At 41.6% G+C, this 25,464-nt stretch overlaps 1 protein-coding gene across 2 annotated transcripts; it reads left to right on the top strand.

Annotated features, from left to right (window-relative positions):
- Positions 1–254: 254 nt before the first annotated feature.
- On the top strand, positions 255–24,026 carry prrt4b (proline rich transmembrane protein 4b). Of its 2 annotated transcripts, none has more exons than XM_063004282.1 (4): positions 255–1,078; positions 9,823–9,936; positions 21,916–22,005; positions 22,762–24,026. In XM_063004282.1, exons 1-4 carry the CDS (start codon positions 262–264, stop codon positions 23,925–23,927), a joined length of 2,187 nt encoding a protein of 728 aa, XP_062860352.1. In that variant the 5' UTR covers positions 255–261; the 3' UTR covers positions 23,928–24,026. The 2 variants fall into 2 exon arrangements, with proteins under 2 accessions (XP_062860352.1, XP_062860344.1); XM_063004274.1 differs by having other exon boundaries at positions 21,916–22,041.
- Positions 24,027–25,464: the final 1,438 nt, after the last annotated feature.

Below are 25,464 nucleotides of genomic sequence, written 5' to 3'. Positions count from 1 at the left end.
ATATTTTTTCTGTTTCTCTTTAAGGTCACCAAGTTTCAATCTGGCTAGTAGGCTGCAACATGGGTGACGTCATGTGACCGACAGACAGCTAGGAAAAAGCCAGGCAGCATGTTTCTCCTGCGCACTACACTGTTACTTTGCATTCTGCTATTTTGCCTTGGTTCTTCACATGGTGAACTGTTCAATAAATATGGCCCAACTGCCACAGCACAATCAAATGGGAATTCCAAACAACAGAAAAGGTCCAACTGGGGATTTTGGATGCCTGAAGTCAAATTCTCAGTTCCTTCTTTAAAGCTTCCATGGAGTCTTTCAGCAAAGGCACAGGGTGACCTGACAGTGGAAAACTCAACAACAGAAAGTCCATATACCACCAGAAAAGAATTTATTGTGTCAGTTAAGGCCTCAACCGCTTACATTTACCATACAACTACAACACAGCCTCAGGACATTTTGATCACTTCAGCTCAAATAGTCACTTCACTGCCACAAAGAGACATCAAACGACCCAAAGATGAGCTCCTCAGGAAACAGCCTCAAACAGACAGACCTAAACCCTTGCCTGATCTTGATCCAAACTATGACCTTGAGTTTTGGCCTCCCAATAAAGCCAGCCATACAGAGAAACACCCACTGACAGCACCCCCTACTAGATCTACTCAAGAAACACCAAGAACAACAAGATCATACAAGGAGACCACAACTGTTACAGTTCAAAACTCTGAGACCAAGATGACTGAAAAAGTCACAATTACAAGCACTGCTTTGCAGTCTAAGCCTTCATCCACACCGGTGTCAATGACCACTCTGCCAAGACTAATGCCTTCAATAGAAAAAACAACTGTTTTTACATCACCAAGGGAGGACACCACACAACTGCAAAATGTCATCAGTACTGTTTTCATGGGGTCCACAGAGAAAGCCCTAGCGAAAACACCAGTCACAGCAGCTGGGACGACTGTTGGAGATTTTTATGGAATTCAACAGACCACACAAGCTCCAAGCAAAGCAGGGGGTAGAAGGATGGAGATTCCAAATTTATTGCATACTCCATTAACCACAGCCTCATCAGTAGAAGGTAATATATCACAATCCATATATATATATACAGTGTATCACAAAAGTGAGTACACCCCTCACATTTCTGCAGATATTTAAGTATATCTTTTCATGGGACAACACTGACAAAATGACACTTTGACACAATCAAAAGTAGTCTGTGTGCAGCTTATATAACAGTGTAAATTTATTCTTCCCTCAAAATAACTCAATATACAGCCATTAATGTCTAAACCACCGGCAACAAAAGTGAGTACACCCCTAAGAGACTACACCCCTAAATGTCCAAATTGAGCACTGCTTGTCATTTTCCCTCCAAAATGTCATGTGATTTGTTAGTGTTACTAGGTCTCAGGTGTGCATAGGGAGCAGGTGTGTTCAATTTAGTAGTACAGCTCTCACACTCTCTCATACTGGTCACTGAAAGTTCCAACATGGCACCTCATGGCAAAGAACTCTCTGAGGATCCTAAAAGACGAATTGTTGCGCTACATGAAGATGGCCAAGGCTACAAGAAGATTGCCAACACCCTGAAACTGGGCTGCAGCACAGTGGCCAAGATCATCCAGCGTTTTAAAAGAGCAGGGTCCACTCAGAACAGACCTCGAGTTGGTCGTCCAAAGAAGCTGAGTGCACGTGCTCAGCGTCACATCCAACTGCTGTCTTTGAAAGATAGGCGCAGGAGTGCTGTCAGCATTGCTGCAGAGATTGAAAAGGTGGGGGGTCAGCCTGTCAGTGCTCAGACCATACGCCGCACACTACATCAAATTGGTCTGCATGGCTGTCACCCCAGAAGGAAGCCTCTTCTGAAGTCTCTACACAAGAAAGTCCGCAAACAGTTTGCTGAAGACATGTCAACAAAGGACATGGATTACTGGAACCATGTCCTATGGTCTGATGAGACCAAGATTAATTTGTTTGGTTCAGATGGTCTCAAGCATGTGTGGCGGCAATCAGGTGAGGAGTACAAAGATAAGTGTGTCATGCCTACAGTCAAGCATGGTGGTGGGAATGCCATGGTCTGGGGCTGCATGAGTGCAGCAGGTGTTGGGGAGTTACATTTCATTGAGGGACACATGAACTCCAATATGTACTGTGAAATACTGAAGCAGAGCATGATCCCCTCCCTCCGGAAACTGGGTCGCAGGGCAGTGTTCCAGCATGATAATGACCCCAAACACACCTCTAAGACGACCACTGCTTTATTGAAGAGGCTGAGGGTAAAGGTGATGGACTGGCCAAGCATGTCTCCAAACCTAAACCCAATAGAACATCTTTGGGGCATCCTCAAGCGGAAGGTGGAGGAGCGCAAAGTCTCGAATATCCGCCAGCTCCGTGATGTCGTCATGGAGGAGTGGAAAAGCATTCCAGTGGCAACCTGTGAAGCTCTGGTAAACTCCATGCCCAGGAGAGTTAAGGCAGTTCTGGGAAATAATGATGGCCACACAAAATATTGACACTTCAGGAACTTTCACTAAGGGGTGTACTCACTTTTGTGATACACTGTACATAAAGCGAACAGTACAGGCTTAAATGCTTGCTGTTATGCTGTGGGAAGCATTTTGTTGTTTGACTTGTCCTTTTAAAGAAAAGGGTCACTGTAATCCAACTAATTACTATCCTGACTGATCATCCAATAGAAACAAATTTAATCTGAAAGACAGCAAATCACCAGTTGAGGAAATATGTTTTGAAAGAACTGAGACTAGTGAATTTTGTGGTGCAGCATATCAAAGAAGTGTTTGATTTGGATAAATCTTTTGATAAATCAGCAACAAAGACTGTTATCAGTATTCAGATGGGAGAGTCAACCATACAACAATAAATCTAGGGGATCTTTTTCTGCAGTCTGCTCACAAATACTGAACATGCTGTTCTCTCTCTCTCTCTCTCTCTCTCTCTCTCTCTCTCTCTCTCGCTCGCTCTCTCTCTCTCTCTCTCTCTCTCTCTCGCTCGCTCGCTCGCTCGCTCTCTCTCTCGCTCGCTCGCTCGCTCTCTCTCTCTCTCTCTCTCTCTCTCTCTCGCTCGCTCTCTCTCTCCTTCTTAATTAGGTAAATTTTGGGAAAACAGGTTTTTATTTTTACATTCATACATTCACATTCTAAAAATGGGTTACTGAATGTACCTAAATTATTACAATGCAAACAAGACGAAAAAGAAATCTGCTAAAATGGGCTATAAGAATTGTTCACATTATGATTCTTACCTGTGTGCACATTGGAGGTGCTACTGAAGGTGGACAGGAGTAGCATGGACAAAAGTAGAATGAAAAGATTTCCAATGTTTTCATTGATCACCATAAATGTAAAATTTGATGCCTACAACAGACAGTGCTGTTTTTGATTTATGTACAAATATATGTGTGTGAGTATATACTGTATATATACACTGATCAGCCATAACATTAAAACCACCTCCTTGTTTCTACACTCACTGTCCATTTTATCAGCTCCACTTACCATATAGAAGCACTTTGTAGTTCTACAATTACTGTCTGTAGTCCATCTGTTTCTCTACATGCTTTGTTAGCCCCCTTTCATGCTGTTCTTCAATGGTCAGGACTCTCTCAGGACCACTACAGAGCAGATATTATTTGGGTGGTGGATCATTCTCAGCACTGCAGTGACAATGACATGGTGGTGGTGTGTTAGTGTGTGTTGTGCTGGTATGAGTAGATCAGACACAGCAGCGCGGCTGGAGTTTTTAAATAACGAGTCAACTCACTGTCCACTCTGTTAGACACTCCTACCTAGTTGGTCCACCTTGTAGATGTAAAGTCAGAGACGATCGTTCATCTGTTGCTGCTGTTTGAGTTGGTCATCTTCTAGACCTTCATCAGTGGTCACAGGACGCTGCCCACGGGGTGCTGTTGGCTGGATATTTTTGGTTGGTGGACTATTCTCAGTCCAGCAGTGACATTGAGGTGTTCAAAAACTCCATCAGCATTGCTGTGTCTGATCCACTCATACCAGCACAACACACACTAACACACCACCACCATGTCAGTGTCACTGCAGTGCTGAGAATGACCCACCACCCAAATAATACCTACTCTGTAGTGGTCCTGCGAGGGTCCTGACCATTGAAGAACAGCATGAAAGGGGGCTAACAAAGCATGCAGAGAAACAGATGGACTACAGTCAGTATTTGTAGAACTACAAAGTGCTCTTATATGGAAAGTGGAGCTAATAACATGGACAGTGTGTGTAGAAACAAGGAGGTGGTTGTAATGTTGTGGCTGATTGGTGTATATATAAACAGTATATATACAGTGTATCACAAAAGTGAGTACACCCCTCACATTTCTGCAAATATTTCATTATATCTTTTCATGGGACAACACTATAGACATGAAACTTGGATATAACTTAGAGTAGTCAGTGTACAACTTGTATAGCAGTGTAGATTTACTGTCTTCTGAAAATAACTCAACACACAGCCATTAATGTCTAAATGGCTGGCAACATAAGTGAGTACACCCCACAGTGAACATGTCCAAATTGTGCCCAAAGTGTCAATATTTTGTGTGACCACCATTATTATCCAGCACTGCCTTAACCCTCCTGGGCATGGAATTCACCAGAGCTGCACAGGTTGCTACTGGAATCCTCTTCCACTCCTCCATGATGACATCACGGAGCTGGTGGATGTTAGACACCTTGAACTCCTCCACCTTCCACTTGAGGATGCGCCACAGGTGCTCAATTGGGTTTAGTCCATCACCTTTACCTTCAGCTTCCTCAGCAAGGCAGTTGTCATCTTGGAGGTTGTGTTTGGGGTCGTTATCCTGTTGGAAAACTGCCATGAGGCCCAGTTTTCGAAGGGAGGGGATCATGCTCTGTTTCAGAATGTCACAGTACATGTTGGAATTCATGTTTCCCTCAATGAACTGCAGCTCCCCAGTGCCAGCAACACTCATGCAGCCCAAGACCATGATGCTACCACCACCATGCTTGACTGTAGGCAAGATACAGTTGTCTTGGTACTTCTCACCAGGGCGCCGGCACACATGCTGGACACCATCTGAGCCAAACAAGTTTATCTTGGTCTCGTCAGACCACAGGGCATTCCAGTAATCCATGTTCTTGGACTGCTTGTTTTCAGCAAATTGTTTGCTGGCTTTCTTGTGCGTCAGCTTCCTTCTGGGATGACGACCATGCAGACCGAGTTGATGCAGTGTGCGGTGTATGGTCTGAGCACTGACAGGCTGACCTGCCACGTCTTCAACCTCTGCAGCAATGCTGGCAGCACTCATGTGTCTATTTTTTAAAGCCAACCTCTGGATATGACGCCGAACACGTGGACTCAACTTCTTTGGTCGACCCTGGCGAAGCCTGTTCCGAGTGGAACCTGTCCTGGAAAACCGCTGTATGACCTTGGCCACCATGCTGTAGCTCAGTTTCAGGGTGTTAGCAATCTTCTTATAGCCCAGGCCATCTTTGTGGAGAGCAACAATTCTATTTCTCACATCCTCAGAGAGTTCTTTGCCATGAGTTATTTTCAGAAGACAGTAAATCTACACTGCTATACAAGCTGTACACTGACTACTCTAAGTTATATCCAAGTTTCATGTCTATAGTGTTGTCCCATGAAAAGATATAATGAAATATTTGCAGAAATGTGAGGGGTGTACTCACTTTTGTGATACACTGTATATATATATATATATATATATATATATATACTGTATATACATATATACACACACACTTTTAACAGACACAATTATTGATTTCGAGAGACACCTTGTCCTTTGGAGGTGCAGGCAGCAGCACATTTCATATCCCTTTTGAGCGTGGTTAATTACAACGGGGGAGGGGAGACACAGACATGGGCAAATCATAGGTTATCTGAAGGAGAGAGATGGAAAACAAGGTGAGGGCAAAGAAGGAGGGAACTTATCAAGAGACAGACAGATAAAGAGGGGGAGGAGAGAAGATTCTGGATTGGGACCTTATCAGAATGATGTGGTTAGTGCAGGCACTCAGCTCAGCTTCAAGCCTCCCTCCTGCTGTTTTTAATTCTGTGTACAATTCACTATAAATGTTAAGGTAAGGAGTTTAAGGTAAATACATTTTTTTTTTAAAAGCATAATCTGTGTATAATAATAAAAAATAAAAAAAACATTGCAGTAATATTAGCATGACACACTCTTCCATTCGCCATGGTCCCTTATAGTGGGTTATTATCAGCAGCATTTTAAACTAGTGGTGGTCCATATTTTCACTAATTACTGACAGCATTGTATAGGTTTTTAACTATTTAAAAAATCAGTTTATCATTTTAAAACCGTCCACATCGCTGCAAATGGATACACTGCATGTAAGAACCTATGAGGGATGTTGTCATGACAACCATGTCCGTAGCATCCTATTCACAGTCAGAAGACATATTATGCTTTCTCCATTTTCCTTTCTTTTTATGTTATTCTTAGATAAAAATGTGCATACATGCAACATATGCCAGTACTAAAATGCTGAAAGCAACTTAGTTTAAGTGCCATCACTTTTATGTATGATTTGTTATGAAAAAACACATACCTAGATCTTGTTTCATTGACACACTACAAAAATCTATCAAAATCTTACTACTTACATTTTCTATATCACACACTGTTCTAATTATGTACATGAGAAAGAGGCTGGTCAGCAATTACGCAATGCAGTGCCTACAGTACCACAGACATAAATGTACTTTTTTATATAATCACCACATTTGAATGAAGAAGAGTAAATTTGCAAGAAAATAGGGATAGGAAAGGCTTGATAGAATTGGGGAGGAGTCAAAAGCAAAAAAAAAAAAAACAGACTTGAAGATATTATTTCATGCCGCATACACAAGCTTGCCATATGGTGGGAAAATAATACATAATGGCTATTCCCCACACCACAGAATAGAGGATATTTATACATATGAAATGGCCTGAAGTAACCTATCTGGTAAATGCATTGCTTTTCAGACAAGGGTGTGTTGCATAACCACACCAATTTTTAACTACAGATTAAGGCATCATAAAAGTCATGTTGGCATGTGCACTTGAACTAAACGTATTTTAGTAAAAAAAACTATTTTAATGTTTTCTGTCACATCTGACTGAATTTAATGTGTAAGCTAATGTATTCAATATCTACTTAACTGCATGTTGAAACTGCAAGAATTAGTTAGATGCTGTTCTGAACTCTGTCACTGTTTCTATTTAATCCTGACGGAAAAGACCACACTAGATTAAACTAAATCAGTTTAAATTAAAAGGTAAACTTGGCGCAGCAGTAAAAACACATGCTGGAACACCAGAGCTGGGATCTCGAATAAATCGTATCGAGTCTAAGCTCCGCCTGCTGGCTGGGCTGAGCAACCACATGAACGACGATTGGCATGTTGCTCAGATAGGGGTGGGATATTAAAGTCGGATAGGATCTCTCTTATAACTAATGCTATTACGACCTCTGCTGGCTGATTGAGGTGCCTTGATCAGGGTGTGTCTATCCGTACACAGTGCTGATCCGCATTGCACTCATCAAAGTGTAGGTAAAAAAATTGGAATTGGGCAATTGGACGCGCTAAAGGGGAAAAAAGGGGGAGAAAATGACAAAGCCGTAGCCTAGTGGTTAAGGTACTGGACTAGTAATCAGAAGGTTGCTGGTTCAAGCCCCACCACTACCAGGTTGCTGCTGTTGGGCCCTTGAGCAAGGCCCTTAACCCTCAATTGCTCAGACTGTATACTGTCACAGTACTGTAAGTCGCTTTGCATAAAGGCGCCTGCTAAATGCCGAAAATGTAAATATTATCATAATCATTGTCATGTTGAAGGGTGTGTAGTCGCTCAGTCTGGGTTTCATATATTGTTTTATACAGTTGACATCTGGGATAGGCTTGGGATCACTGTGCTGTTGGGCGGTCCAATAATGCCTAAGCTTCAGCTTCCTTACAGAGGGCATGACATTTTCTCCCAGGATGTCCTGAAACTTTTTAAGCGTATGTTTTATTCTTCCTCCTTCAGACACTGATCCATTTCCATGGTTTTGAGCATATTAAAGCTGACATTTCTTAAAACATCAGTGCCCATGGCCACTAAATTTTTGCTGCAGGTCTTTTGCATTCATTGCCTCCTCAGGAATGTGGGATTCTATTCGGAGGACCAAGTTTGGCACAAAGTGGTGAATAACAACCCATCATTGCTTATACACACTAAGGTTTTGGTAGATCATCCTTTTTATACTCAGTCATGCTTCCCTCACCTGTTATCAATTCACCTTCTTATTGGGGTATGTTTCAAAACACTGCTGCTGAGTTGATGCCCTTCTACAGCTCTGTCATTCTATTTTCCCTCTGTCCCAACTTGTTTGAGTGTGTTGCAGGCATAATTACAAGCTACAATAAGTTAATCAGTGAAAACATGGCAGAACTTTTGTCCATGGCAGAGCTAGTGTCCTTGTTACTACTGGTTGCATGAGGCAGTACCTGCAGCCCTTTCAGGTTGCACAGGTAGTTCATTTCCTCCAGGATGGCACATCCATACATGCTGTCCCATGAAGGTTTGCTGTGTCTCTCAGCACAGTCTCAAGAGCATGGAGGAGATACCAGGACACAGGCCGTTACATGAGGATAGCAGGACAGGGCCGTAGAAGGGCATCAACCCAGCAGCAGGACCGGTATCTGCTCCTTTGTGTGAGGAGGAACAGGAGAAGCACTGCCAGAGCCCTACAAAGTGACCTCCAGCGGGCTTCTTGTGTGCATGTTTCTGAACAAACTGTCAAAAACAGACTCCATGAGGGTGGCATGAGAGCCTGACATCCTCTAAAGGGACCTGTACTTACAGCCCAGCACCATGCAGCTCGATTGGCATTCTCCAGAGAACACCAGAAATGGCAGGTCCACCATTGGCGCCCTTTTCACTTCACAGATAAGAGCAGGTTCACACTGAGCACATGTGACAGACGTGAAAGAGTCTGGAGACGCCGTTGGTAAACGTTACGCTGCCTGCAACATCATCCAACACGATCGGTTTGGTGGTGGGTCAGTGATGGTCTGGGGAGGCATATCCTTGGAGGGTCGCACAAACCTCCATGTGAAGCCAACGTTACCCTGAATGCTGATAGGTACCGAGATGAAATCCTTAGAGCCATTGTCAGACCTTATGCTGGTGCAGTGGGCCCTGGGTTCCTCCTGGTTCAGGACAATGCCCGGCCTCATGTGGCCAAAGTGTGTAGGCAGTTCCTGGACGATGAAGTTATTGATGCCATTGACTGGCTCTCACATTACAGCCTGGGAACTAGTGTCTTTAATATAGTTTTGTTTTACTAATTTTTAGTTTAGTGATCACAAGTGATCACAACCCCTCAAGTACAACATATTGAAAAATACAGGTGTTATGTAATTTTAGAAACTATTACTATACTATTGGTGCAGTAGAGTGACATTCAAAAAACTTTATTAATTTTTTACAGGAACAATATTAATATCTAAGTAACAATCTAATAAATAAAATAATAAGGTTAGAAATATCAAGTGTTCTAGGCAGTTTTAAAGTATCTAAAGCTGTGTAAAGTGGCAAATCACACACACACAGCCACACACAGAACTATGCTCCACTGTTATGGAGGACTAGAGGTCTTTGAGTGAATTAGTGAGATTTTCATGACAGAACTGGGTTAGAAAATCTGTGCTTTTTTACTCCTACAAGATCTGTGCTTTTAGTGTTGACTTTCCCCAATGATCATAAATGTGTCATGATTCAAGCCATGGGATATGTCTTCTCTGCAGGTTTAACAGAGGAAGAGGAGCATACAAATACAAATGTATACATTGATCTGACTGCAAAAGGAAAAGACAGAGAGGAGTACACAACTATCACCATAACTACATTACAGTCAACAGGTAATTCACTTTATAAGTATATTAACATTCTTTACATTTTAGTTGGAAATGTGTGTAAACAAAACAAGTGTTGGTGCAGCAAAGCTCTGGGGTCCCAGAGTTTATGTTTCAGTGTCAGCTGTCCACAAACTAACAGTAATGAATTAATACACTTACTGGTTTTAATAAGTTGAAAGGTCTGTTCAAAACTGGTGAATTTACTGAGATAATCAGACCTCCACTTTATCATGCTTTGAGAAATTGCAAGTATAACAAGAACATATAGACTGTGAGGCTTATTTATTGGGATTATTAAAATAACTGATTACATTAATAGGCTTAATGTTATTTTTTGCAGAATATACAGTCAAGCTGGAAAGTCTGCACACCCCTTTCACCTTCTCCACATTTTATTATGTTACAGACTTATTCTATAATAGATTCTATAATAGGGCAAGCAGTAGCCTAGTGGTTAGGGTACTGGACTAGTAATCCGTAGGTCACTGGTTCAAGTCCCACCACTGCCAGGTTGCTGCTGTTAAGCCTTTGAGCAAGGCCCTTAACCCTCAATTGCTCAGATTCTATACTGTCATAGTAATGTAAGTCGCTTTGAATAAAGGCGTCTGCTAAATGCTGAAAATGTAAATGTAGATTGAGTTCATTTTTTGACTCAAACATCTACACACAATCACCAATAATTACAAAATGAAAACAGGGTTTAGAAAATATGCAATTTTATTTCACTGACAAAAATTGTTTATTTAGGGGTTACATATATGTACACACCCTCAGCCTAATACTTGGTTGATGCACCCTTGGCAGCAATTACAGCTTCAAGGCGTCTTGGGAAAGAAGCTACGAGCTTGGCACACTTGTTTCTGGACATTTTTGCCCATTCCTCTTGGCATATCCTTACAAGCTCCATCAGGTTGGATGGGGAGCGGTGGTACACAGCCATTTTCAGCTCCTTCCAGGGCTCTGGCTGGACCACTCAAGGACATTCACAGACTTTCTCCGAAGCCACTCCTTTGTTCTCTTGGCTGTGTGCTTTGGGTAGTTGTCATGTTGAAAGGTAAACCTTCTTCTCAGTCTGAGGTCCAGAGTTCAAGGATCTCGGTGTACTTAGCTGCATTCATTTTTCCTCTATCAGGACTAGTCGCCCCTGCTGAAAAACATCCCCACATCACTATCCTGCCACCGCCATGCTTTACTGTAGGGATGGCATTAGCCAGGTGATGAGCGGTGCCTGGTTTCTTCCAGATGTGACGCTTGGTATTCAGGCCAAAAAGTCCTCTGAGAGTCCTCTAGGTGCCTTTTGGCAAACTCCAAGCGGGCTGCCATGTACCTTTTACTAAGGAGTGGCTTCCGTCTGACCACTCTACCATAAAGGTGTGATTTGTGGAGTGCTGCCTGGATGGTTGTTCTTCTGATAGGTTCTCCCATCTTTGGAGCTGTCAGAGTGACCCTCGGGTTCCTGCTCACCTCCCTGGCCAAGGTCCGTTTTTCCCTATTGCTCAGTTTGGCCGGGTCAGCCAGGTCCAGGGAGATTTTTGGTGGTTCCGAACTTCTTCCATTTACAAATGATGGTGGCCACTGTGCTCTTTGAAACCTGTAAAGCAGCAGCAATTTTTCTGTACCCTTCTCCAGATCTATGCCTTGACACAATCCTGTTTCTGAGGTCTGCAGATAATTTATCTAACCCCATTGGTTTTGACTTGGAGTTTGCTCTGATATGCACTGTCAACTGTGGGACCTTATATAGGCAGGTGTTGGCAATCCCCTATAATGTCCAATCAATTGAATTTACCACAGGTGGACTCAATTAAATTATACAAACATCTCAAGCAGTATCAAAGAAAACAAAATGCATCTTAGCTCACTTTTGGGTGTCATATCAAAGGATGTGCACACTTGGGGTGTGCAGACTTTCTGGCTTGACTGTAGTAACTTTGGGTTAATCTTATTGCCTCCTTAAATTAAACTAAATGGCCTACAACCAGTTAAATTTATTTTAGATTCTAAAGAACTGTGTTTTACAAAGTGTGCACAGCACAGTTTTGCTGTCCATATCAGTAACTGTAACATAACTACAGACAGTATAACAATATTTGCAGCCTGGCTCTATTTGCTGATTTGTGGAGCCAGTTTGTAGGTGAAGGTAAAAATTTTCGCACATTCCAGGCCTCTTAAAGATTGCCTCCACAAGAGCCAGGAGTGACATTACTTGTTTAGTATATAGGCAAAAAACTTCATTTTAAAATCCTTCTAAGGTGCTTATGAGACCTAATTAAGCTAAAGTGGCATCTATCCTACTTCCTTTTCCTGCTTTCAATGAGCTAACCTAAATTCCAATAATAGACAGACAAATGTGCCACTGTATTCAAGTATGCATTTACATGAAACTTCAATTGTATTAGTTAATAGAACCTTAAAACTACAGCTACTAAAACTACATACACTATAGAACTATGTTTATACTCATATATCCAACACTGCCTCAGCATATGTTTGTTGTAGTTGTATTTTTACCCTTTTCCTCACTTAAACACATTTTTAGCCTTCACTGTTCTGGATGTTTCTACTACATTATGGAACATGACTGCATGGATTAAATTTCATTAATTAACAAGAGCATTTACACCAGTACGCATACAGATGTAACCGGTCCACAGCTGATGCCATCGCTGCTATAACTCATCAGGCCCTCACCCACCTGGAGAATAAGGACTCCTACGTGAGACTGCTGTTTCTGGATTTCAGTTCTGCATTTAATACCATCATCCCGCAGAAACTGGTGTCCAAGCTGAAATCACTGGGAACTTCCTCATCCCTGTGCAACTGGGTCCTGGATTTCCTGACCTGCAGGCCACAAAGTGTCAGGATCAACAACAACACATCCTCCACTATTATCCTGAACACCGGCTCCCCCCAGGGATGTGTGCTTAGCCCACTGTTGTTCACTCTGATGACCCACGACTGCAAAGCTCAATTTAAGAACAACCTCGTGGTTAAGTTCGCAGACGACACAGTGGTGGCCGGACTCATCACTCACGGAGATGAGTCGGTATACAGGCGGGAGGTAGAGGACCTGACATGGTGGTGTAGGGAAAACAACCTCATCCTCAACGTCCAGAAGACCAAGGAGATGGTTGTGGATTTCCGCAGGTCTGGCACGCCCCCCCCCCCCCCCCCCCCCCTCCCTCTACATCGATGGTGCAGCTGTGGAGATGGTCCACTCTGTCAGGTACCTCGGGGTATACCTGACCGACACACTCACCTGGCGCACCAACATCACAGCTGTCACAAAGAAAGCCAACCAACGCTTGTATTTCCTGAGGAAGCTGAGGAGGGCAGGTCTTCACACAGACATCCTCAGGTCCTTCTACAGCTGTGTGGTGGAGAGCACCCTGACCACCTGCCTCACTGTGTGGTATTCTGGCTGCACTGTGGCAGAGAAGGAGGCGCTGCAGAGAGTGGTTAAGTCTGCACAGAGGACAATCGGATGCAGTCTACCACCCATCAGTGACATTTACACAACCAGATGTAGGGAAAGAGCCACCTGCATCCTCCGTGACCCCACCCACCCCGCACATGGACTTTTCACCCCCCTTCCCTCCGGAAGGAGGCTGCGCTGCATCCAGGTAAAAACAGCTTCTACCCGGATGCAGTCAGACTGTTGAACTCTTCTACTCCCCATATTCTGAACATCTTATCAACACAAACTACCATACTGGACACAACTGGCACACTGTCACTTTGACAATCTTGGGATTGTTGCTGCTAGTTTTTGCTGCTACACCTTTTGCAATCATGCACTTTAGTAAACATAAGCTGCTGCAGTTGTTGTGCAATACTTGTAAACTTTGTACTTGTACTCTTTTTTAGTTTCTCAGTTTGTTCTAAATTTTTATTACTTATCTTAGTTTATTCTATATTATTCTATATTTTATTCTATTTTATTTTCTTCATGTCACACACACCGAGACCTGGGAAACTGTATTTTGTTCTATCATGTACGTGGTTGAATGACAATAAAGCTGAGTCTGAGTCTGAGTCATTAGTAAGGTCAAGCAGTGATTTTGGCATTGTTCAAAAGGTTGCCAACATATTGGGAAAGATTATTTAAACGTCATTGTATGCTGTAGCATTAAAACTCTATTTACTTGGCCAAATTGACCCAGCTCAAAACATCAAAACTAGCCCAAGATTATAATTTTAAAGCCACGACTATCCATATCCAAATGTCATGGCATGATTCAACACTGAAAAGAAATAGTCTACTGCTCCAGAGTCCACAAGTGGTTTGCTTTACACAATCCAGCTCATGATTGACATTGTATATGGACATCCTTTGTTTGTTTGCAGCTTTTTAATCATGAAAACCATTACTTTATAATTAAGTTATTGCCTTTACAGAATATATTTTACCATAAAATAACTTTCAATAAGACAGAAATTTGAATAAGCACCTTGTTGAAAAAGTCTCGACATATTTTAATTCATGTTGTGTAAGGCTTATAGTTCAAAGATTTGTATACTAGTAAACACTGATCTTGGTACATGAGATGTATACAGAAATAATATTTTATAATTTACTCTCCTTTGTGGTCCTCTTAGAAAAAAAAAACTTACCTTAAAACCATACATCCAGCAAATTTGGGACATTTTGTAAAATGCAATAAAAACAATAATATATAATTTCACTATCTTTACTGACCATCTTAATCATAGCTTGTAATTATAAAAGATACATAATAATATTATATATCTGATGCTTGCAACACACTCAAAGAAACTGGGCCTGGCAAAATAAGAGTAAAATGTTTATAGAATATTCAAGGGACACATAACCAGTTGAACTGGTTACAGGACAAGGGTATTAGGATTGGTAAAAAGACAAGGTTGTGATTCATCACTTTGTGCCAAACACCATAAAACAACTGTCAGTCACAACCGTTTTGCAGTCTGGGTTTATATATTTTTTCATAAATTTATATTACTGCAATTATTAAAAAGTCACAACAAAAAACATTTTCATGAACTATTTCACATTTGTTTATAACAACACTTAACTCTGCTTAAACAATTTGTAAAAGTACACTGTGACCTCATGTATGCATACAACATAAAACACCTACAGAGTTTTGAACCAATGTGAGTAGAAAACGCCTTAAATCCAAGTGATAATATTAGAAACATGAAGCAATATCAAGAACTGAGTACAATATACTATTATTATTACTCCTTCTCTCATCCCCAATGACTCTGAGGTCACCACTCATTCCCTTGCCACCTATTCACCACTACACAGCGTATAAGTTTATTTTGGCCAGGTGAGAAGAGCTGAAAACACTTCGCACAGCCAGTGCTGTTGGGACTGATGGAATGTCCCATGGTACTAAAGAAACATGAGTCTATTCTACCATATTCTCTTTTTGAAATGTGTCAGAAATTGTGGTCAGCAGCACTTGAGCACCCCATGGAAATGTACAGTTCACTTTCTTTTCCTTCAGACTCCAAGTACAGCACTAACTCCAGTACAACAATAATGCCTGCATTAGCTCTCTGACAATGCTATGGGGTGCATGCACAAAGGAGTCAGAGTATAGCTGGTGGAGAAATTTGTTTCATAGTGCAGGGAGAAAAGCCTGCAGCTTAACATTGGCAAGACAAATGAGCTGGTGGTGGATTTCCGGTGTACCATGAAGCCTCTAGGGCTAGTGTCTATTTATGCAGAAGGGGTTGAGATGGTGCAATCCTATAAGTACCTAGGGATGCATTTGAATTACAGACTGAAATAGACATTGGACATTACCAATGTACTGTACAGAAACTGACCTAAGCAGACTTTTCTTTTTAATGAAGCTTAGGTGCTTAGCTTAGCTTAATGTGTGCAACATTGTTTTCTAAATCTGTAACCAGTCCACTGTGGCCAATGTCTTCTTCAATGCAGTGGTCTGTTGGTAGAGCAGCGCCACACCAGGAGATGCTAAGCGCCTAAATAATCTTATCAAAAAGGCCAGCTTCATCACATGACTGACACTAAACTCTCTGAAGACAGTAAATGAAAAGAGGATATTAGCAAAATTAGTGGATTTTGTGAACAATTCTGTGTATCCTCCTCATGGAGCTTTATCCAAAAGCACACTTTCAACCACAGCCTCATTACTTCAATGGTCAGGACCCCTACAGGACCACTACAGAGTAGGTATTATTTGGGTGGTGGATCATTCTCAGCACTGCAGTGACACTGACATGGTGGTGGTGTGTTAGTGTGTGTTGTGCTGGTATGAGTGGATAAGACACAGCAGCACTGATGGAGTTTTTAAACACCTCACTGTCACTGCTGGACTGAGAATAGTACACCAACCAAAAATATCCAGCCAACAGCACCCTGTGGGCAGCGTGGGAAGGTCTAGAAGATGACCAACTCAAACAGCAGCAATAGATGAGCGATCGTCTCTGACTTTACATCTACAAAGAGAAGCAACTAGGTAAGAGTGTCTAATAGAGTGGACAGTGAGTGGACACAATATTTAAAAACTACAGCAGCGCTGCTGTGTCTGATCCACTCATACCAGCACAACACACACTAACACACCACCACCATGTCATTGTCACTTTAGTGCTGAGAATGATCCACCACCCAAATAATACCTGCTCTGTGGGGGTCCTGACCATTGAAGAACAGCATGAAAGGGGGCTAACAAAGCATGCAGAGAAATAGATGGACTACAGTCAGTAATTGTAGAACTAAAAAGTGCTTCTATATGGTAAGTGGAGCTGATAAAATGGACAGTGAGTGTAGAAACAAGGAGGTGGTTTTAATGTTATGGCTGATCAGTGTATACCTTTGTAAGGTAAAAATAGACCCAAGTTTGTAGTGTAAATGGCAACATAGGACATACACTTACTCACTTTTATCCAGTGAACTAAGATTTGTTCATGCAATTTTAAGTTAAATATTTTTATGTGAATAAAGTGAGGATGATGAAGTGGGCCAGTGATAGCTCAGTGGTAAAGGTACTGGACTAGTAAACAGAAGGTTGCCGGTTCAAGCCCCGCCACCACCAAGTTGCCACTGTTGGGTCCCTGAGCAAGGCCCTTAACCCTCAATTGCTCATTGTGTTCCGCTCACTGTGTAAGTCGCTTTGGATAAAAGCGTCTGCTAAATGCTGTAAATGTAAGTGAATTACAGAGCTACACAGCCAACAATTGTATCTTTTTATACATTACAGTGCAAAGCCTATAGAATCTCTGTGCTGGGTTGAGGACAACTTCTCATTTAGTTTCCTGTCCACTCCCTCACAATATCCAGTCAACACTGGAACTGCAAAGTCATCTAATAATATTGGTAGAGGAAAAGAAAACATGGTTAAGCCCTGATAATAGTTCATATGATACTGACTATGACCTAATGGTACTTCTAAAATGTTCTAGTAATTCTAGTAATACAGATGTTTTTTTTTCACATGTATTGTAATATGTTTAAACTGGCTGCTAACCAGACCATACTAATAAGCACATGGTAATAATATTTAATAACAAGTCACAACATTTGGTCTCAGCCCAGAAGCTGGTAATGTTTTCCACATGGATGAGATGAGATCACAACAATCCCTCTTATCAGTGCCAGACCTCTTTGCCACCCACAGCCTGACAGTGCCTGATTTACAATCTCTAACCTCACACATGGTGCCCCAGGGTTATGTATTCCAGTCATTTAAAAAGTGTTAAGTAATTACTATCTAAACCTTTGAACAAGGCAGTTTTATACACAACCAGTATCTGGCAGAGGAACTACAGTATGGAACTGGTGGTCACTAAATTGGTGAGAATAGAGGAAAATTCTTATTTATTAATATTATGCTGTATTGTACACCGATCAACCATAACATTAAAACATTAGCCCCCTTTCACCCTGTTCTTCAATGGTCAGGACTCTCCCAGGACCACTACAGAGCAGGTATTATTTGGGTGGTGGGTCATTCTCAGCACTACAGTGACACTGACATGGTGGTGGTGTGTTAGTGTGTGTTGTGCTGGTATGAGTGGATTAGACAAAGCAGCGCTGCTGGAGTTTTTAAACACCTCACTGTCACTGCTGAACTGAGAATAGTCCATCAACCAAAAATATATCCAGCCAACAGTGCCCCGTGGGCAGCGTCCTGTGACCACTGATGAAGGTCTAGAAGATGACCAACTCAAACAGCAGCAATAGATGAGCAATCGTCTCTGACTTTACATCTACAAGGTGGACCAACTAGGTAGGAGTGTCTTATAGAGAGGACAGTGAGTGGACACGGTATTTAAAAACTCCAGCAGCGCTGCTGTGTCTGATCCACTCATACCAGCACAACACACACTAACACACCACCACCATGTCATTGTCACTGCAGTGCTAAGAATGATCCACCACCCAAATAATACCTGCTCTGTGGGGGTCCTGACCATTGAAGAACAGCATGAAAGGGAGCTAACAAAACATGCAGAGAAACAGATGGACTACACTCAGTAATTGTAGAACTACAAAGTGCTTCTATATGGTAAGTGGAGCTGATAAAATGGACAGTGAGTGTAGAAACTAGGAGGTGGTTTTAATGTTATGGCTGATTGGTGTATGTAATTATTCAGTATGTTGTGTGACTGCCCACATGACATTTACATGCCTTATAGGATGAACAGGTGATTTCCCCCTAAATACAGTACACTGAATATCCATGTGAAAACATGTTACTTTCAATTTATGGAAGTTTAAATGTACTTAGACCAGGGGTGGCCAATCTTGTCCAATCTGATTTCACCTACACATTATTTGTTCCTCAAAAAGTTATTTGTATTAAGTAAAGATAATGCTTGTTGGAAATTGGCCCAAGTTTTAAAAGGAGATGCAATGTATTTAGATCTTTTATTAGACCTTTGAGATCTAATAAAACCCCGCTCTGTACCACGCAACCTCTAAGCCACAGGTCTTGCTCGACTTCACCCTCCACCCAGAACTCAAGGAAGACACGCATCAAGGCTCTTCTCTGTACTTGCACCCAAGTGGTCTCTCACTGTCTTCAAAAGATGAAAAACCCACCTCTTTACTAAGCACTTAAGCTGACATGTAATTACTTACGTGCGTATTCATTTCTTGCACAAAAAAAAAACCCACTTTGGTTCTAACAGCGTTTTAACAGATTCATTCTTGGACTGTTGTCTACTTAAACTAGAGTAAGCTAAGTGCTATGGAAGCACTTCTTGTAAATTTGTTTCTAATTTGAAGTGTGTTTTTTTATTTGTTAAGGCAAATAAAATTCAGCAGTAAGTCAATAAAAAACAATAACACACTTATCCACAACATACAGCACTGCACTTCTGGAAAGACATATAGCTTAATCAAGCGTCAGAGTTTATCTAGTGGAGTTGAACAGAAATAATTGACTGTGAGATTAACTAGTGATAACAAGGACAACAGACAAGTATGCTGGTGTGGTGACCTCTGGTGGTAAACTGAGGAATACTCCTGCATTTGTAACAGTATACAGCACCAAAATATTTATTTATCTTCAGTGAAGCTGGCCACTCTAGCCCTGAAGTGTATCTGAGGTGTATTTTTGTTGCCCTGCATTGGATTGGTGTCCAGTTCAAGGAGTTTTCCCACCTTTTGCCCAGGGTTTGTGAGAGTCTCTCATTCCACAGCAACTTTTTAGTCCACACTAGCACATTATCAGATAGATCACACTAAAGAAGAACAGGTTAGTGAAGATGAACCCCTTTATCTTGTCATGATCAAGGTGGGTCATAGCCAATACCAAGAACAGTGTGCAGGAATAAATTTGAAAAGTGCTCTAAAACATTGCAGAGAATTACACATTTAAACTTTCACATTCACCAAAAGCAATTAGAGAGACTAATCCATCTACCGGCACTCCCACAAACTTGGCATTAATCATATAAAATGGCCAACTTGATTATCCCTCCTTTCCCCTTCGAACATGGTACATGATTTTCTTGGAGCAAATTACATTCCATGCAAACCACATGGATGCCACAGTACACCACTGACTGGGCACACTGTGTATTTAAGGAAAGTAGTGGTCATTAGCAAGGGAGTGTTTCATTTTTTTAAATGTCATAAACAAAACAATCCATGTAGCTTTGGGTGAGGCAGGAAGACCACTAATAGATGTATAAAAAGCACAAAAAAAACAGCTTTTAATGAGAAGTTGTCTCACCAATGCACAAAAACTCCAGGCATGATGTATTTACCATTTATGAATGTCTTTACCATTCATTATGGCATGCTGTGTTTTTTAAATGCTGGTCTGATTTTCCTCTTATTAAAGTATGTTTTTTATTATTATTATGGCTGTTCATTAGAGCGGAATAGCAGTGCAAAGTGAGCATGAGTGGATCTTCTCCAAATGTAGTAATTGTGGTCAACAAATGAAAATTATTAGCTTCATTATGTTATAGTTATTCTTAGGTATTTATTATATTCCATATAAATAGCTGTTTAGCCTGTTAGCCAGTGTGGCCAGTGTGGTCTGTATGCCAACCAAATAGGAGCTGCACCTATTATGACAAATTAGTAGTTAAAAAAATAAACCTGGAGCCACACTGACTCTTTGTGGTTAAGACTGGTCCAGATGAAAGGACTTAATACTAAGATACAGAAGTCTCATGTGAGCCTTACTACATGTGACACTCCTCAGTGACTGTGCCAAAACCAGTCACTTTTTAATTTTTTTTTTTAAATCTATTTTACTTTTTTTCTCGCAACTCTGTAACAGATATGATCAAAATGAGGTTTATATGGAAAGAGCAGATGTTATGCCTTCTTTCCTTATTCTGAGTTCATGTGGTTTTCTACCCACAGACTTGCACTTGTCTGTTTGCTGCTGGCCCTTCTCACAAAATATTTAAAAAGCGTTTGACTGAAAGCAGATGTACAAGATTTTACATTAAATTACACTCAGTTTTACATTTTTGAAAATCTTACATTATATAGAAAGACATAGTAACATCATAATTATACACTGATCATCCGTATTATTAAAACCACCTCCTTGTTTCTACACTCACTGTTCATTTTATCAGCTACACTTATCATATAGGAGCACTTTGTAGTTCTACAATTACTGACTGTAGTCTATCTGTTTCTCTACATATCTTTTTAGCCTGCATTCACCCTGTTCTTTAATGGTCAGGACCCCCACAGAGCAGGTATTATTTAGTGGTGGATCGTTCTCAGCACTGCAGTGACAATGACATGGTGGTGGTGTGTTAGTGTGTGTTGTGCTGGTCTGAGTGGATCAGACACAGCAGCGCTGCTGGAGTTTTTAAATACCGTGTCCACTCACTGTCCTCTCTATTAGACACTCCTACCTAGTTGGTCCACCTTGTAGATGTAAAGTCAGAGACGATCGCTCATCGATTGCTGCTGTTTGAGTTGGTCATCTTCTAGACCTTCATCAGTGGTCACAGGATGCTGCCCACAGGGCACCGTTGACTGGATATTTTTGGTTGGTGGACTATTCTCAGTCCAGCAGTATCAGTGAGGTGTTTAAAAACTCCATTAGCGCTGCTGTGTCTGATCCACTCATACCAGCACAACACACACTAACACACCACCACCATGTCAGTGTTACTGCAGTGCTGAGAATGATCCACCACCCAAATAATACCTACTCTGTGGTGGTCCTGTGGGGGTCCTGACCTTTGAAGAACCGGGTGAAAGTAGGCTAACAAAGCATGAAGTGAAACAGATGGACTAAAGTCAGTAATTGTAGAACTATAAAGTGCTTCTATATGGTAAGTGGAGTTAATAACATGGACAGTGAGTGTAGAAACAAGGAGGTGGTCATAATGTTATGCCTCATTGGTGTGTGTATATATACCTGTATATATATATATATATATATATGTGTGTGTGTGTGTGTGTGTGTGTGTGTGTGTGTGTGTGTGTGGTCAATGTTCAAAATGTTTATGTAACAGTATCTTTTTTTATTCTAGGCATGCCTACAACAGAGGACTGGCCAGATATGACTCAAGAATCTCCTCTGCCAGACTGCAATGCAGAATATTCTGAAGTCTGCAACTCCAGTGGGTTATGGGATCCTGCTTACCCAAGAGAGAACAGTAACAATTACACAATAGCCACCACCTCCAGCAACCAATCACAGACCCCAGTCTTTTTTCCATTCCCACCCATGTTTGTAACACTGTATTCAGATTGGAACAGTGCCATGGCAACATGGGGTTTGGCATGGGATGCACATGTTTATGGTCTAGGTACTGTGTTCTGCCTGATCTCTCTGGCCTCCACCCTTAACCTTTTCTGTTTGCCTCTGTGCTGCCCTTCAGGATGTGGCTACTTTGCTTTGGTCAGCCTCTTCCTGCTGGCTGCTGGATGCACCAGAGCCTTTGCCTTGCTTTATGATGCTTATGGATACCAAGACCGTATGTTGTCCACCAAAGCAATGCTACTTCTGTATGAGGCCCCGTTTCCATGCATGACTGCAGCCTTTGGTCTGGTTTTCCTCCTCCTTTCCATGCGCTCCCGCATGCAATTATCATACTCTGCCTTCCAGAGGCCCTGCTTCCTTGCCTGTCTTGTTCTGCTTCACTTTGCTGCCTCCTTTGGTCTAGTTTCAGTACTTCGGATTGATCAGCAGGGGACTCCACTCTGTCTGTTCCTTTCATTGATTTCCAGAGGTGCCTTTGTGGCTTTGGCAACATTCTTATCTATTGCTTACTTTGTGTTTTTTTGCTATGTGCGTGCTGACTCCAAACATATATACCATTTGAACAACACTTCACCAACACCGGCTGAACGCTATAACCGCTGCCCCTTTGCAGAGAGTCAAGACTGGGAACGAGCAGCAGCTGCAGTGTTCCTTGCTGCCATCTTTTCTCTAGCCTGTGGTGGACTCCAGCTATTTGCCATGCTGCATGCAGTGGGGCTCGCAGGGAGACCTGAGGTCTTTCAGCCCTGGCCATGGTGGGCTTTCCAGCTAAGTTGCAGAGTGTGTGAGGCTATTGTTTGCCTTACACTGGCTTTGGTGGTGTCCCAACCGATTTACTGCTCTGATCACCTGCCACTACCCAGTAGCTGTTGGATGGAACTCTTAGCTACCAAATCACCTATCATTCCTGGAAGCTACCAATGGACTCTGAACCAGCAGGAGAAATTGGCTATCTGTGACCCAGTTGGCCATGGTGAAACAGAATGTCTGCCCCTGTACACACTGGTGGATGACCGTATGGGCAGCCTGAATGGACTGGACCTCTTGTATCACAGTAATCGAGCCCTTGCATACCGGGATCTGGACCTGCATCTGCCTGAAATTCTGCCAAACACCAGTGCTCTATCAGTGGGATCCTCCTGCCCCAGTGACTCCACAGCAGACCTGCAGCCCCCATCACCAATCAACTTAAGTAGAAGCATTGATGAGGCACTTTTCAGTGAATCACTGTTTCCAGTAAGCCTTTTCAGTCCAATAAGGCCCTTGACGTCTAGTGAGCACTCCCTGGATGGCAAAGACAAGGCTTTAGGCAGTGCACAAACTCTGAAAGACACTCACCCATCAGATCCTGGCTTGTATCGGACATCTTCTTGTGTTGAGATGCCACCCCAAGCCTCTCTCACTGCTCTAGATCAGAAAAATGCAACTTTTTCTCCGTGTCCCTCAATGACATCCTCCTGTTGCTCATCTCCAGAACACTGGAGAGGCAGTTCCAGCTCTTGCTCCCTCTACAGGCCATCCGTAGCAGGTTCATCTCTACTGCTGTGCTCTAGCCCGGAGGAACACAACCCACTACCTTCTACAACAAGTGCAATCTCTGTGAGCACTGATGCAACTGGGGCCGATAGTGTCAACCAGCAAAGACATTCCAGGACTCAGAGCACTCAGGAAAGTCTGGAGCTGCCGCCTGTACTTGATCAGTCAGTGCAGGAAGAGTTTCTGAGTGTGTGCAGACAGATAGATACTGTCAGTATTTGTAGTGAGACTATTGACCTGTAATAAAAGCCTTTTTGGTCAGCAATGAATGAATAACAAAATATATTAGGTTTGAGTGAGCACTTGGATGTTTTTAAAAACTGTCCAGTAAAATGTGCCAAATGTTGGACATGTAATAACTGATAGATAAGCTACCTTTATAAAACTGTTTCAATCTGACAATGAAGTGCCAACTGCCAGTTGCTATGAGAAGTTTTGTAAAATAATTTAAGATTATTGGTCATGAAAATGTTCAATTTAAAAGTGCCGTTTCTACAGATTTGTACAATAACCTTTTTTAATGCTGCTGTGAGTAAAAATACTACTGATTATCCTAATGTAATATGTTATTTAAACAATATTAGCACTATTAAAAAGAACATTAACAGTTAAATATGTATTTTACTGTTGCCAGGGTGGCTTTAGGTCTTGACTTGTAAAGTTTACGTATAGTTCTGAAGCAAATTCCTGTTACCTATTTTGGTTTAGGCTTCAGCCGGAGAGCATTAGATACACCAGACACCACGTTAGTTAATTTAGTTCCCCCTGCTGGTGGCTTTAGCTGAAACTCATTTTCAGCTTTTCTGTAGCACTGATTTGACCATTTTTACTTGTATAACTGTCATTTATTTATCTGAACATAATAAAATTATTAAAATTTTATTACATTTTAATAGAATATTTCTGTTGTGTTAAAACAATAATGTGTTTTGAAAATAAAGGCAAATAATTTTTTGTACATTTTTAGTGCAAATGTTTGTTAATACTAAGGGGATAAAAAATAAAAAGGGAGACCATAAAATGCACTTTACTTTATTTTATTCTATTCTCTCAAACCATTCTCAAAAAATCTAAGTATGTATCATCTTTCTGGAATAAATGAACATAAAAGAAGTGTGCAGCGTGCATAAAAGTGGGTGCATAGGTTTGTAGGTTATTCAACCTTGCCTATAATGTTTAGGCAATTGGATCCAATCCTTAAGCTTGAGAGCACAGACTGATGACTGAACATCAGTCTTTAGAGGAGCAGAATTTATGGTTTTAATAACAATGTCAAATCCCCCAGACCTAAAGCAGCAAAATGTCAACACATTAGCACACAATATTTTACAGTTGGTTATTTGTAACAAATCAGACTTTCTGTCAATTTATTTATTAGGATTTTAACATCATGTTGTACACACTTTGATTACATTCATGACATGACAGCTATTTACTGTTTACACAAGATTTATCAGTTCACAAGTTTAATGTCAAACACAGTCATGAACAATTTTGTATCTCCAATTCACCTCATTTGCACGTCCTTGGACTGTGGGAGAAAACCAGAGCTCCCTGAGGAAACCCACGCAGACACAGGAAGAACATGGGACCGCTCCAGCTGGAGCCCCAGGACCTTCTTGCTGTGTGTTGACAGTGTTACACACCGAGCCACCTGAATTTGTGTCAATTAATTGTGACTGGTTGAATAATAAATCAAAGAGGCTAATGTCTAAAGTCTAAAGAATACCACCCAACACCAGTTGGTGCAGGATCATTTATTTCTTTTAAAAACAAAAAC

Source organism: Trichomycterus rosablanca, chromosome 1 (assembly GCF_030014385.1).
Source record: "Trichomycterus rosablanca isolate fTriRos1 chromosome 1, fTriRos1.hap1, whole genome shotgun sequence".
In the NCBI taxonomy this organism is placed as follows: Eukaryota; Metazoa; Chordata; class Actinopteri; order Siluriformes; family Trichomycteridae; genus Trichomycterus; species Trichomycterus rosablanca.
This window is presented reverse-complemented; position numbering and strand designations above follow the sequence as displayed.